Here is a 15,326-nt window from a genome sequence, read left to right as displayed (position 1 = left end):
CTTGCCAGCAGCTGTTAAAATACGGTGAGACCAAGAGAGGTTTTGATGTGCTCAAGGTACTCGAGTATATTATCTTATACGTGCTGCACACGTTGATAAAATTTTGCAAAACATGTTATATCAAATCTTACTTTAGATAGAATTTAACACTAATTTTTACATGACGATTTTAAGCTGAGAGGTCGATCGATTGGATATTTACTTATAGAATAGCATGGATCAGATCAGCGTTATTAATAAAAAAGGATTTCGGTTTTCTAAAATATTAAAATACCTCGTGAAAAGAAAGAGTGATAACATAGAAATAACTATTAATCTCCAAAGCAAAATTCATTCATTTTTTTAACACGTTTTCCCAACGTTCATCAAAATATAGCATTTCACAAATTTGAAACGTCAGCGGCGGGGCGAGAGAGCAAAGGAGGAAGTGTATTATCCCGGAAACTTTCGGAACAACAATTTCTTGCGTCAGCCCTCCTTGGCGCGCAGCCCCGTGAAGAATATTTGCGACCCTTTCATGGGCGCGTTTACTATCGATCGGGGAGGATATAACGCGTACCAGTCGTCGTTGCCACGAGTCGAGGAATTGCCAGGAGAGAGCAAGAGAGAAAGACAGAGAAAGAGAGCGAGCGAGAGAGAAGGAGAAAGAAAGAGCGAGGGAGAGGGAGATAACCAGGGTGCCACAAAGGCCACCCCTTTCGGACCGACGACTATAAGTACCGATCGCGGTCGGTTCGCGTGGCTCATGTGCGCCCCGTGGTCCCACCGGCGTGATATAGCCTTCGCGTACGCGGAAAAACCACTTTGACTAGGGCGCCGAAGTCGTTTCGATCTATGAATAGATCCTGATCAGTTTCCAATCGCGCAACGTCCGTCCGTTCGTCGTCCGATCGAGCCGACGAGGGCCGTCGATTGGCGGTCAGGAAGCCGACGGCTCGCAATAGCACGTGGAACCTTCTACGAGGAGCGCGGCGAACGATGACGGTGATCCCGGAGGATCAGAGTGCGGTCCACGAGGAACCGTCGTAATGGCCGGTCTCGCGGTGGCGGAGGACCCGAGTGATCGACCGGGGTGACATCGCTCGGGATCATCGAGAGAGGATCAACCGAGATGAGGAGGAGCAAATCGGGGGGGAGCGTCATCGAGGACATATGCGGGTGTTCCGCTCTGTCGTCGATCGTCCAAAAGAAAGATCTGAACTCCACGTCAGGTAAGCCTAATAGGAAAAAACTTACGAAGTAATTTTTGGACCGGAAATATAAATCCGCTTCCGCGGACCGTGTATCATTAGATAAGAGATTTCCGTATGGAATTCCTGAAGTTTCGATCTGTTCGACACTTCTCTCGCGAAATATCACATGTCGTTTTTCCGATTTTCAACGATCGAGGTATTTGCCCGATTAATGTCCATTTCTATCAACGCAGGTTAATTTTAATCTTGGTTTACCTGTCTTCTTTTCCTAGTTCTAAGAGTTAGAAAAAGATAGAAAGTATAAGTTAAACCGTGATTAAAGTTAATCTGGTAGAAATGGGCATAAATGTCACATCGTTGAAGTTCTCAACGAGCGAATGTAAAATACTAAAAATGCATCGACTGCTCTATATATGTATTATATATAATGTAACATTCCGTATGCGAATCTATCGGTACCGGCGCGGGCGGGTCGTCCAAAGTTCATCCACGGTTCGCGATTCGATCGATCGTCACGCACGTGTTCTCCGGACGACGGAAAATCCCCCGCGATCGATGACGTGCTCGCGGCGCGCAACCTTGAACGAGAAAAGCTACCACTGATCGTTTCCTCCTTCTCGCAGTGAGGAAGACTCTTAGAAACACTTCCGGCGTCTGGTTTCCGGATACCAGAGAGATCCTGCTTTTATCGGATTTGTTCCCACGTTTCTCCGTCTCGTTTTTTTCTCTTTTTGTATGAGTTACCCTATTTATCTCCATCATCACGCTTTCTTCACATCTCCTCGAACCAACGAATGCTTTTTTTCTTGTTGCTTTCAACGATTACCACGTTGTTTTGCCTCTCGCCGTTTTCTCCCTTCGGAGAAGACGCATATTGCCAATTTCATTTTTATTACTGAATGTACTGTTAATCGAGATAAACTTAATATAGTTGAGATAAAAGGAGCTACGTTTCCCTACGATAAAGTTAATAGTCGCCATCAAAAAGGTGTTACGAAAGTTGCGCCGTCACTCGAAACGAATGGACGTCGTATTTACTCCGCTCTCGTTATTGCCCCGATTCTAATTGAATTGATCCTAGATTCTTCGATCTTTCTACACTTTCGCCGATTCAGCGATACGATAAATCGCGTCTTACCCCCATCGGGATACGTATCGTCACTTCGGGCACAACAAAAGGAACTTCCGTGAAGAAAGATCCTGAAATCGCGATTGATGCTGACAATCGGCGCACAGCGATATTCCCGCCTCTTCTCCACTTTTGTTCTCTTCTTTCCCGTTTCTACGTGCTCTGCCCCCTCCATTGGTTCACCAGCAGCCACCAGCTGGTTCGTTTCTGACTGCATGGACCCCGACCCTTCGTAGAAGCCAGTTTTGAATCTCCGAAGCCAGTCGGCAGCCAGTGGCGCTTACGTTTCCTCTCGATCGAGGTCCTCCCCTCCGATTTCTCTCGTTCACCTTTCGTCTCTCTTTCGTCGCCCCGGTCTCTCACTTTTCCCGCGCGATTTCTTCGTGTGTGATATATCGGCGCATACATCATCCAAGGATTCCGAGCGTAGCGAGCAGCATAAGTTACGTGACTTCGAAGCCGTGCCGTGTCAACAAGCATCGTCGGGCCTGCCTCCTTAGTCGCCCCACTACTTACCTCGGCGGGGTGCCGCTTGCGGTCCCCTCGTCTGGACCAGGGGCCCTCGGGGCCCCCGGCAAGTGTAAGACAGTGTTTCCATTCACTGCGAAGCGACAGCAAGGAAAGCAACGACGGAGACGTTTTTCCTTGATAAACTGTGTTAAACGGTGAATTAACGGTGTAATTAATGCGCAAATGATTAAATAGTGATTTGCAATTCGTGGCGACCTCGTGAGTCTCAAGTTTTTAATCTCGAGTTGCCTTCCGCGTTAAAAGAAGATAAAGCGGTACTTTAATCTCGGGATAACGACAATTTTATGGCGCAAAAATGTGATGGAAAACGTGAAGGAGTAATAATGTGAATGTGAGAAAGCGTAAATAAACTCGCGGCGGAGTTTTATTGAAATCGAGAAGGCTGTCCGGGGAAAAGAGTCTTGTGTTCCGGAAGGGAGTACGAAGCTGAATGTCGTTATCATGGTTTTCTTCGGAAGAAAAGAGAAGGTGGAGGATCGGCGATTGTTGGCGAGCATGGACGCCATGAACGGCACGATTATCCATCAAATCGACAACGGTATAAAGTTTGTCTATTGTCGCGCGACGGAACATCGATGCGCGAAGTCGTAGATTAGAATGGTTTCTCGCGCGCGTAATCAACGAAAGCGACGTTTCCGGCGAAATTGTCGTCACGGCTTTCTCGAAATTAAAGGGAAATATTTCCTTACTTTACGTGTATACAAGTACGCATTCTTGATAGCGAAGCACAATTTCCTCCGAACATCCGGTGGGAGCGAGTGCAAATATTATCGCCGGCCGCATATTTTTATGTCCTTCCCTTCCCACCCTTTCCCGCCCGCGTTTGCTATTCCCTTTTATTTTAACGTCGACCGTGGTGTAACGATTACGCCTTTCGGTTAATGACTTTCAACTGTAAAATTCATCAACGCGTATAGCAATATCCACTTCGGAATTGCGTTTAATGAGCTAATTAAATTGGTAATATATTGTTGAGAAAGAGAGTGAGAAAGAAAGAAAGGCGCAAGAACGGCGTAGTGAGAAAATAATCAGTTTATAATGACATAATTTGTATAAATAATTGTACATATAATTTTATATATATTGTCGTAATTATAACTACTGTTATAATTATTATATTATAGATACATACATACATATATATTTCAATATATTACATGCTTTATTGCTTTATATTATAACACGATGTCGACGCTAAAGCAACAGACGTAAAAAATATATTCACTCAATTCGTGAGCGTGAAAACCGGTAGCGTATTCCGTGCGCGTTGTGTCTCTCAGCCATGCTTCAATGCTTTATAATGGCATGCATTTATCATTCATATGCTGCATAGTTGGCGCAGGTTATTATTACATAGTCAAGTGGCTTTTCATCGAATAGTCGCGAGTTCCAAACGCGTTACCGGAGCATAATCAATTGACAAGCCGTGCACAGCCGTCATGAAACATCCACAGCCGTGTTTCTAAAACTGCGAACGAGGTGTAAATTTTCTAGATATATTTTTGTTTCGTTCGTTTGTCATAGAGGTGGTAATATTCAAACGGATTTAAAGGAGTAGCAGAAATATCGCGATCGATAATATCGAACCGCCAACAGGTGTAACTCTACTTAGTCTACTTAAATGGAACGTGATAATATTGCCTAAGAGGCCTTGGGGAGGCGTAACGACTTAAAGCCACGAATAGAGCTGACGTTAATTGAACTCTCTTGGATATATTATTTAACAACTTTGCGCTCCGCGAGACCCTTGAGCTTATTCGAAGTAAGATCAACCCCGTTATGCACACTCGCGCACTACTCCTAGTTTCTCATTAAAACGTCCGCCTGTAATTTCTCAACTCCCAAGAAAAACTTATAAATTATTATTCTCACTCTCTTTCTAATTATGCGTTGAATTTCCAAAACTTCTTTATTCGCGTCAATACAATAAACATTTTTTGTTAGTATCGGTATCGGTATTCAATTCTGAATGTTGTTCAGAACTCTTCTGAGCTCTCGCGCGTATTGTTCACTTTGTAAATTTATTTCGATTTCGTTTAGCTTCACTTCATTTCGCGCTCGTCAAGAGAAAGCGATAAACAGTCGTAGAAAAAATGTTCGAGGCTCAGGTCGAGGGAGATCTCGCGTGACAGGCCACCTGTAGCTGACGATATTGATCAGGCCGAAAGATGGGCCACGCCCGGGTTCACTCTCGCGTCGCTACGACCCCCGTGTTGGCATCCCACTTCTCCCTCGTCACCCTCTTCCAGCCTCTCTTCCTCTCTGTTTTTCTTTCTTTCCACTTGCTGCCATCGCGATCACATGCCGCATGCCGCATATGCCGCATACGGCCGATGTGCTCTTCCCGGCACCGGTGAATCCGCAGCTGATTATGAACAAGTGCGTCGTTACTGTTCCAGCCGCGTTCATGCACGTGCGCGACAACATCGAGGAGCTGGGCAAAGTCGCCGACGACACGGATCTGCTGTTCCTGAAGGGCCTCCTCGACAGCCCGGTCGTCACGTCTCTCGTAAAGGTGAGTGTCCTTATCTCAGAATTGAATCGCGGTCCGAGAGATCGTTCCACGAGATTACCCGAATGTGCTTGGATCTCCGTTGACTTCTTCGACTTTTTTTATTCGTCAGTAGATTAGGTAGGTATGAGAAACACCACAAAAAACATCTTATTATTGGCGTTGGATTTTTCAATGTAAAAGAATGTGAAAAAAGAATTGAATTTTTCTTTTTTTAGACGTGAAAGGGTTCCTCTCTTTCGCTTTTAATTTCTCGTTTTCATCGTTCGGCGTCGGATACGAGAAATTCTAACGGGAAACGACATCGATTCGCAATTTTCTTCACTTTGAACGGGTCGTAAAAGCGCGAATGGATATCATTCCAGTCTATACACATCGCGCGCACAGCGTCAAACGCGTGTCCGTGTGCTCATCAAACGGTGTTTACTATGATCGTGGAAATTTATGAGGGACCTGTCTGCGGTTCTTACCCATCGGTGATATTTCTCTGATTATGTCGTTGAATGGAAAAAAAAATGGAAACGTTCGCTCAAACGTTCTGGCCGTCTGCCCGAACAATCCGTGTCGTTGAACCGTCCTGCGTGAACGTTGATCGATAATTTACAGTGGTAAACGCGTGATCACGACCGAAATAAACCCGGTTAAATCAGGAAATATTTTTGTGTACGGCTACGGTGTATAGTGCACGATTCCTGCGGAGAGAAAATGTGCAGTTCTCTAATTTCTAAATATAGTTCGAAATCTAGGTTTGTGCAGCCTCCACGAGGAACGGGGCAGTAACTTACCGTGGAGCAGTAACGTTTCGATCGTTTATACTTAACGCCGGTGGTACTCTCACTTTAACACAACACAGTAATACATAAATTTAACTTGATATATTTACTCGCTGTGCGTCCAAAGAATATCCTCACCGATGCAATACTCTCCAAACTAAAATCTGTATAGTTCTAAAACCTTTTTATAATATCCCCTGAGTTAAATATCGCTTTTGTAAACTCGGCACGTCAGATAACCCCGAATTTCAATAGAATAAGTTTCGTCCTTCTATAATTTTAGCTTACAATTAGGAACGCGGATAGTATCAGTCCGCTGGAATCCGGTCGAGCCGCGTGCTCTTCCGGCGCGGGTCGCGGCGGAACGGAGAGCTCGTTCGTCACTCAGAATGGGGGGAAAAAAAAGAGGGAATTTCGGGAACCTAGAGCGTGCCGGAACGTTAATTTTATTTCTCTCCCTCGCCTCCTCTACGTGCCTTCACGTACCTGCATGCCTGCATCACGCGCTCGAAACATCCGCGCGACACCCACGCTATTTCGGTCGCGACATACTTCCCGCGATCGCGAAGAGAATACCGGCCTTCGACGAGAATATTAGCGGCGATAGGCTAGGAAAAACATCGCATGCGTTCCCACTGTTCGGCTTCTTGATTGATTGGACTTTTTCCCCTTTTTCAAGGCGATATTTCATATTGAATGAGAGAGTCTTTTCATTCTCCCTGTTCGACCGCATACGCGCGTTTTCCCCCTCGTCCGAGAGAGTCGGGGACCTACATTCCGATAATTTTCTACCGGCCACAGGTAGAACACGTGCACCGCAGCAGGTAAAGAATGTCCGGTGTCAAGAAGCCGTTAAAGAGTCAGCTCACGTCTCCCGCCTTTTACGCCGAATTGAGCCAACAGTGGAAAGTGCTGACGATCACGACGGGACGTCTTTGCGGAAAAGCCAAAGTCGCAAAATCGAGAAACGTCGAGAGGACGTCCAATTGAGATAATCCGATCATTTGAGAAACGAGGTGGCAGAGAGAGAGAGAGAGAGAGAGAGAGAGAGAGAGAGAAAGGAGAAAGGAGAGAACCCTCGTCAGACTCTCGATTGCTGATAATCACCTGGATGAGGCAATTCACTGCATCATCCCGCAGGAAACGTTACACTCCCGCGTACGAGATGCTGCGAGGCGCGGGAGGGGGAGATTGAGATTTACAGTCGCTCAATTGGCGAAATTGCCATCTTTCTCTCCGTAATAATAATTACGGATAATTGGCTGTGACCCCGCGGGACCTCTTGATTGAGCGTAGGTCACATCAGGCGCCTGCGAGCGGAGTCATCGCTCGCGCGCGCCGTGCAGAAATCCCAGGCGCGAGCATGCGTGCCGCGACGGCAATATGTTTTGTAAGTCCGTAGCGTGTACGACGAGACGATATGTAATTTCAGTCGGTGAGTCGGCTTTGTGATCGCGCACGGGAGGAAGTGGGAGAAACACACACGCGACATGCGTGTCGATCCGCCTGTGTGGGTGACAGGACTGTACGTTGAATTCCGCCGTGGCTCTTATCAGATGCATACATATTTTCTGTTTTTTTTTTTATCTCGCACTTACCTCGGGTGAAGGTTCTCCCGCATGACCGCTACTCTAACTCGTGCGTAGAGATATCATTGACGAAAGACGCTTCTCTTTTCTTGTTGCGAATACAAACAGTAGCGAAATTGATTTCGCTGATCGTTGCGTGTTCAATTGCTGGACGCGCAAGTTACGTCACTCGGCTTGACGTTGCTCGTAACTCGACTCGTGCAAACTGCCGAGTCCTCAAAACGGTGACACATTTAATAACGGAGCGGTTCAAGTGTTCCCGGTTGTTAAATGACTATGCAGCTCTTCGGCCAATAATGGGAGCAATTTGTTTTCACAATTGGAGTATCTTTACGACTTGGTCGAAAAAAACATTTTTTTTCTACCTATCGTAGAATCTAGAGTGACTAATTTGCACCAAACAGGGGTTTCTTTTTCGTTTACAAAACAAACAATCGGAACGAGGTTCTTCATTGTGAGCTTCCACCTGTCCCACTATCTTAAACCACTTTCGAGAAATGTCAAATTATACATTGAAAGAGGACATTGACGTCGTTTCGATTGCAGCAATCCTCTGCAAACAGGATCACTCGTAAAGACTCGTAAACGTGACAAATGCCTCACTTGTGTCAACAGCGTTTTCTCTATCGAAAGCGGTAAATATTGCGGACGTTCCATATTCATCTTTTGCATGTTTTTTCACTGTAATGAAAAAAGATGAATGTCCACCGTTTGTCTTACGGTTTATCTCCGAATTCCGAAACGTTTTAGCGGAAAAGGTTTAACTTTTGGATCAATTCCGAAGGCTTGAATTATAAAATTGCGTCAAGTATGTCATATTCTTCATTCAATTTAAAATAGACCTGATAGAATCATAATTTGCGGACTCGGATGAGAACGAGAAAGGCGCGATAAACAATAGAGTCAACGAGGAGTATGCAAAGTGTCCGAGAGAGACGGAGCCTGGAGCGTCCGCAAAGACGCACGATTTCGCTTCGTTTTGCGCCGACCTTGAAACAGTGGCACCCGGACGAGAGAGCTACGCTCCTGGAGCGAACGTAGCGGAGTGCATGCCAGGCCAGGAGAAGGAAGGGCCCCCACCTGTTTCAGAAACGGCAGGCGACTCGCCTGAACGGGCTGCCTATGCGGAGGGAGGCCAGGCGACGTCAGTAGGCGCGGCAGACTTTTCTGACTTGCTGCTTACTACGCGAGAGTGTCGCGCGTACGTTACCAACTCCGAGAGCACCACCCTCGTCAGCATCCTACCGTAGTCGTTTCGTTTTCCTACCGCCCCTTGCGACAGACGATCTGGTTTCCCTCCGTTCGAGAGAGCCAGGCTCTCCCTCGCCGATCGATACCACCGCGGGGGCACCGACCACTACCAGTTAGAACCGTTTAGCTTCACCAGTTCGCACGGAGCACCGCGTCGCGACTCTTTCTCCAGGTGAGACGTCACTCCTGAGGAACGCGGGAAGCATATAGTTCGTAAGAGAGACGTCTGTCGAGGTGGACGGAAGATTATCATCATCATCATTATCCTCAATTTCACGTTGCTCTGCTTCGCGAGTGGGACGTGAGCCGTTTGCCGAGACTGAAGGTGCGACTGAAGAAACACGAAAATACCGTTAGTGGCGCGATTGGGAAAGGGTTCGGACGTGCGATAACGACGGGGTAGCCGGGAGAGAATCGGCGGGATCGTATATGGCTCTAGCGATCGTCAAAGCGGATTGAGATTAACTCGATAGAAAAAGTGAAAACGTAAGAGGCTCGACGGGTTCGACTCGCCTGATGATACTCGGGAGAGAAACGTGGGGACTCTCGCTCGCGCTTTGCCGTAATTCGCGCGGCAAGGTGCGGCCTTTTTTGCGCGAAGATCGCTCGCAGATCTCCCGGTCGCCCCCGTTCTCTCGAGGAGTGAAACGAATTCCGAGCGATTCGTCTCGCAAAAGGATCTCTGCAGCGAAGCGGATAAATAAATGCCGCGGCTTTATAGTCCATAAACGCAAGTGCGGGGTGCGGCGCGTCTCGGACGCAGCCTCCGGTAAATCTCGCGTCCCTCCCGACGCAATCGGATACAACGCTCGTTGTGCGCGAGAGTCCGCGCGGAGTAAACGGGACGAGAAAACGACCGCGGCCGGACTTGATGGTCCGCGACGAAGTGCGTCGATAAATCTCGCGCGACGGACGTCGATTTACGGATTTTCGCATCTGAAATACACGCGAGCACGTGGGCGAGGCGCGTTGAGCAAACAGATCGAACAAATACGGGAAACTGTAAAATGTCCGGAGGAAAAGTCGCAAGTCCTCGTAGCCCGTTAATCATCGAGAGAAATTGTCTGCAACGCTCGTCACGAGAGCACGTTATACGATGAGGAAATTCTCTCGCTTGACCGATAAAACGCGAGTGTAGTAATCGCGTATAAGAATCGTCGCGGGAGTTTGCGATTCCCGAGAGGAAATAATTAAACGGTGAATCATCGTTCTACGGCGACAATCTACATTTACTCGTCACCGTGCACGACAATCGCAGAGTGATCGAGGAAAGATTTGCAGGCTTACGTCGAACGTTTTTCGTTTATTTTTGTATCATTATTATTATTATTATTAGCGTTACAGTCCTGCGTGGGTCTTGGCCTCCTCATTGATTTCTTTGAGGTTTGCAATTTTTATGAGAAGGGATTGTAAGCCCGTTGCTTATACGTCCCAAATTTCTCTTTTTAGATCTCGTCGTATTTCAAAGAAGCGATACATTCAAGCTGAATTTGTCAAAAGAATCAGGTCATTAAGACCTGTATATTCGTCTGTATATTCGAAAATGCGCCATCTCAAACGCGTCGTCGAACGAGTCGGCATGACCTACTTTCCCAATTACTTCATTGTAAACTCTGAACCGCACCGGGTAGGGTGGGACTAAATGTCTTTCGTGTCGATTAAATTAACTCTAATCCGATTGAACTCAATCAGCGTTTACATCACTGCATGTCACTGATCATTAACGCGTTAGCATTTTTTTCCTGTAATTCGTAAATTCTTACACAGCTCTTTTATGTTTGAAGAAATTTGTTGATTTAACGGTACATTGAACCAATAAATTTCTTTTTTCCATCTGACTGATTATTATTATATTTTCGCGGGTTATAAAGAATGTAGAAATAATTACGAATCTACAGGCAGGGCGAAACAGAATAAAATAATGAAAAAAGAAATAAAATCAGAAAAGCGTCGCTTGAACGTAACGCGACTGGAAAAGAAACGTTATCACAGGTTGAAATTATCAACAAAACGCGCCAGCGTGAAAGAGATAGGGTTGCGGAGGAGTCACATTTCTAAGGCCCGTGAGAAACCAGTTTTTAACAGGTCCCGATTTGAAGTCCACTCTCTTCTTGTCTGCGTGCCAGGTGCAGGAGCGTCTCGAAGACCCGCCGGTGCCCGTGGAGCCGGTATGCTCGTCCGTCTGTGACATCGTCGACGAGGTGTGCCACGCATTCCGAGCCTCCAGGAACCCGCACGCCAGGGAGTTGGTGAATCTTCTCGGCAACGCGTATCTGAGAGCACTCCTCGAGACGCACGACGCGATCGTGGAACGCAGGGAAACGCCTTCCACATCGGCCGATCCGCTCGTGTTGACGATGCCGACGAACAAGAGGGAGGAGATGCCTATCAGGGTGGTCGGCCTTCGGAGGCAACCGGACGAACCCCTGGTAAGTCCAGACGATATAAGAATAAACTCTCCAGCAAAATAAATAATTGTATCATTATTTATTATTTAGATAGAAGACAGCCCATTAATTCTAAGTCTCGATGTAATAGTCTCTCTCCATTTAAAAGTTCCTCTTCGTTCTTTTTTAAAACAACGAACATTCATTTTCTTCTTTCAAAATAATGTAGTTACTGTAAACATTTAACAAGAAAAATATTCGACACGCGAGAAACTAAATTTAGTATTATCTAAGACGAGATTGAAAAGGTTATCGCGAAAGAAGCTCTTAGCCCGCCAGTTACGCTCGAAGAAAAGACAAAGATGCCACTTGCAGTTCGTAAATAAGTACGAACGTTTATTTCTCCGGCATGCCATGTGTTTCGCCGATTTTCTGGTACTGCGCGCTTCTTTAAGATACTCCAACGCGCCGAGATATGGCTAGCGATTTTTAACGTCGCTTAAGGCTTTATTAACCGACATTGGGAACTACTGTAATCTCGCAAACAAAATGCGCTTTATTTAATTCGACGTAGCTAAACAAGGGTGAGACACTTTTGTTATTTCCGTGTTCGTATTTTTTCAGGGTTTGACAGTGCAGGTAGATGAATCTGGCAATATGATCATCGCCAGGATCCTCGGTGGCAGCACGGCGGCTCGTCAAGAGCTTTTGAAAACGGGCGAGGTGATACTCGAGGTCAACGGCAAGAGAGTTCGAAATCCCGAGGAACTTCAGCAGGCGATCCAGGACGCCAAGGAGAATCTATCCTTGAAAGTGGCTCCAGGTATCGCTTCGGACGCGAATCGACCTCTCAAGTCCACGGTGAGTACTATAGGCTGTTTTTCCACCTCGATGCCTCTGTTAACAACTCGTGTTCTCATTCCCCTTTCTTATGGCGCTCGTTCGGGCGCGGAGAACACGACGTCGGCGTCGTAATCGCCGAGAAAATTCATAACAATCTTATCGAACCACCTTTGATTTGATTTGTCGTTGTAGTGTTACATGAGGGTTCTCTTCGACTACGATCCCTCGGACGATACGCTTCTGCCCTGCCGGGAGATCGGTCTGCCTTTCCAGAAGGGCGACATCCTCCAGATCGTCGACCAGGCGGATCCGAACTGGTGGCAGGCGCGAAGAGTGGAGGGCGAGGGTCTCGGATCGCCCGGGCTGATACCCTCGCTGGAGTTAGAAGAGCGCAGAAAGGCGTTCGTGCCGCCCGAGGCCGATTTTGTTCACAAGATCAGCATCTGCGGCACCAGGATATCCAAGAAGAAGAAGAGAAAGATGTACCAGTCCAAGTCGAACGGCGAGTTTGACAGTGCCGAGTTGCTTCTCTACGAGGAGGTCGCTCGGATGCCGCCGTTTCGACGCAAGACCTTGGCTCTGGTCGGTCCACGCGGCGTAGGTCGACGAACCCTGAAAAACAGGCTAATCAACAGTGATCCCGAAAAGTTCGGCACTATCGTACCCTGTAAGAAAACCTCGATTCGCTTTTCATTGATCAAGGTAGATATCATTGATTATTATACTGAGCGAGCGTGATTTGTTCGTAGACACCTCGAGACCGCCTAGAGTCCTCGAAGAGGACGGCAAGAGTTACTGGTTCACCGATCGCGAGTCCATGGAGACCGACATTAGGGAACACAGGTTCCTGGAGCACGGTGAACACGGCGGGCATTTGTACGGCACGAAACTGGACTCGGTGCGAGAACTGATAAGGGCCGGCAAGATGTGCGTGCTGGACTGCAGTCCGGCCGCGCTCAAAATCCTCCATAACAGCACGGAGTTTATGCCTTACGTCATATTTATCGCCGCGCCTGGGATGGAGCAGCTGAAGTCTTTGTACGATCTCGGGAGATCAACCGGTGCCAGCAATCGAAATCTAACGGTATTCTAAAGCTTGCGCCTATATTTTTATAAAAATCGTCTTCCCTACGTCTTTTCTGTTAAATTTCTACGTCCTCTTTGAAGCTCCTCTTACCGACTATCATGTGATGCTAGCAATCTATTTGCGACAACTTGTTTATTTCGTCGTTTACTTCATTTTTATTCCCTCACTTTAGTTAATTCGTTGTATAAATTTGATGTTGGCTTTGCTAGTTCGACCGTCAGAGTTCCATCAGGTACAGCTCGAGAAGAGCCAGGACACTGGAGTCCCTCGCATCTTTATACGAGGTTTGTATCGCATGACTCGTATTGTTTTATTATGTTATTTTTTGCAGCATATATTCACACACCGTCCATAATTTGGAATGTTACAAAATTATTAGTAGCTATAGATTTCATTATATTTCGCACGATATTTCCCTACGTTTTGGTTCGTAGATTAGAACCCTTCAATGCTTAGTCACGGGAGCCACGAAAATGTCAACTTTCTCTTGGCAAGTTCGCGTCCTTACACTGATGTAATCAAATATCTCTTTAAACACTTTTCTTTACCGTAAACAAGGAAATCAAGCTACGTTCGTGATCTCGTGTAAAATGCATTTCACACCGCTTTTATCATGAACTAATCTTCGTATAAAGCATTATCTTAGAAAAAGAATATTTTTATACACTAAGACGTTGAAAGCAAAAGATTGATTGACGATTCATCTGACAGGAGGACGATTTGAAATCCACATTGGAAGAATCCGCGGCTCTGCAGAGAGCCTACGAGAAGTACATCGACCAGGTGATCGTGAACGAGGACTTCGACAATACGTTCAGGCAGGTGATCGCAGCTTTGGATGCCTTAGCCACGGAGCATCAGTGGGTGCCGGTCAATTGGATCTACTAATTGATTCCTGAGCGCAGCTAACGATATCGGAGGACTCGATAATCAAGAGTCAGGCGCTGCAGAAGTTGTACGCGCGAATAAGAGAAAGATTTTTTATTACTGCCTACGTCACGTACGAAAAACTGCGAGATTACGTTGCGGGAAGTGGTATTCAGAATCAGACTCCGTTTGCCGCGCGGCTAAGAAAGCGCGAAGCACGTGTAATCAGAGTACAAAGAATGCTACGAATATCTCACGCCGCGTGAAGCGATGTCGAACGTTGTCGCCGTGAAAGGCGCGATCGAGAATCTCATTATGATACCGTTTATGATTAAATACACCGTTTACGTTAGTTTGTTATAGATTTACAAACGACCCGTTCTGCGTACGAAATCTCATCGAACTTTATTTCGCATATATTTTACTATATATATAATATATATATCAAAATTATACAAAAAACCGCGAATTTTCAATCATTTATTTTTGACGGATCGACATAGCGGTAACGATATCAGAGAGTTATATTAAAAAACCGAAAAAGACGCTTTTTTACAACGAAGAAAGTCATATCGCATGTCTTACTGCCAATCTCAACAACGACTGTAGTAGCAACGGGTCGATTGATGTGTTAGACCGCCGTCCAGTTAATTTTAGCGTACTTTTAATTTAGTTAACGATAATTAATTAATTTAGTTAACCGCGTACGCACGTACGATCATTTAGCTATTTGAGTCCACCATACACCTTCCCCGTGAATTCTGTTTCGTGTCTCATTTTGCTGTTCGTACAACGCTAAGTAATATTCCTGGCATAGAGTGCCTTAATAACGCAAAGCCTACAAATTGATGCGAAGACCTTTGTCGACAGACTCGCCTTGCATTCGGGTTTTATGGAGAACAAGACTATAATAATGCCTTTTCTGACGTCCGACAGACAGTCGCGTGCACACATACACATCCATACGTATTCGAATTTTTCACCTTAACATACCTCTTCCGAAAAAAAAAGATACATCCAAAAGGGTCGCTTTGTACAGATATACGTAACGACTACGAACATATATCTGTATGTTAAATCGAGACACCTGTCCCGAAAAGCAACGTGACGCACGATGTGGAATAAAGTTTATCGAGCATTTGTTGCGAATTATAAATTGTACAA

General features: G+C 46.1%; 2 protein-coding genes across 8 annotated transcripts in view; one reads left to right on the top strand and one right to left on the bottom strand.

Moving 5' to 3' along the window:
- The window catches only part of LOC139812323 (venom dipeptidyl peptidase 4-like), a 21,198-nt gene extending 13,230 nt beyond the window's left edge, over positions 1–7,968 (bottom strand). For 2 of the 3 annotated variants that reach the window (XM_071777053.1, XM_071777054.1), the window contains exon 1: positions 7,737–7,968. Coding sequence is in view for 1 of the 3 variants with exons in the window: in XM_071777052.1 (XP_071633153.1) it covers positions 2,332–2,337 (6 nt within the window). In the remaining 2 variants the exon portion in view is untranslated. Of the gene's footprint in view, positions 1–2,331; positions 2,466–7,736 lie in introns of those variants that run through there. The other variant, XM_071777052.1, reaches the window with a different exon arrangement.
- Vari (MAGUK p55 subfamily member vari) lies at positions 390–15,326 on the top strand. 5 transcript variants are annotated; one of them, XM_071777057.1, is made up of 8 exons: positions 400–1,211; positions 5,253–5,368; positions 11,105–11,407; positions 11,990–12,226; positions 12,401–12,875; positions 12,958–13,292; positions 13,505–13,579; positions 14,007–15,326. In XM_071777057.1, the coding sequence occupies exons 1-8, from the start codon at positions 1,112–1,114 to the stop codon at positions 14,181–14,183; spliced, it is 1,818 nt and encodes a 605-aa protein (XP_071633158.1). In that variant the 5' UTR covers positions 400–1,111; the 3' UTR covers positions 14,184–15,326. The 5 variants fall into 5 exon arrangements, with proteins under 5 accessions (XP_071633161.1, XP_071633158.1, XP_071633160.1 ...); XM_071777059.1 differs by lacking the exon at positions 400–1,211 and adding an exon at positions 2,873–3,391; XM_071777060.1 differs by lacking the exon at positions 13,505–13,579 and having other exon boundaries at positions 390–1,211.

Source organism: Temnothorax longispinosus, chromosome 4 (genome assembly GCF_030848805.1).
Source record: "Temnothorax longispinosus isolate EJ_2023e chromosome 4, Tlon_JGU_v1, whole genome shotgun sequence".
Classification (NCBI taxonomy): Eukaryota; Metazoa; Arthropoda; class Insecta; order Hymenoptera; family Formicidae; genus Temnothorax; species Temnothorax longispinosus.
Note: the sequence above shows the minus strand (reverse complement) of the source record. Positions and strands in the feature narration are given on the sequence as shown.

Excerpts from the sequence above, each read along its gene's own strand:
- Vari (XM_071777057.1), top strand. The coding sequence starts at position 1,112 with ATGAGGAGGAGCAAATCGGGGGGGAGCGTCATCGAGGACATATGCGGG. Across the intron at positions 12,227-12,400 it reads ATCGACCTCTCAAGTCCACG|TGTTACATGAGGGTTCTCTT; the intron begins GTGAGTACTATA and ends TTGTCGTTGTAG. Across the intron at positions 13,580-14,006 it reads CCCTCGCATCTTTATACGAG|GAGGACGATTTGAAATCCAC; the intron begins GTTTGTATCGCA and ends TTCATCTGACAG.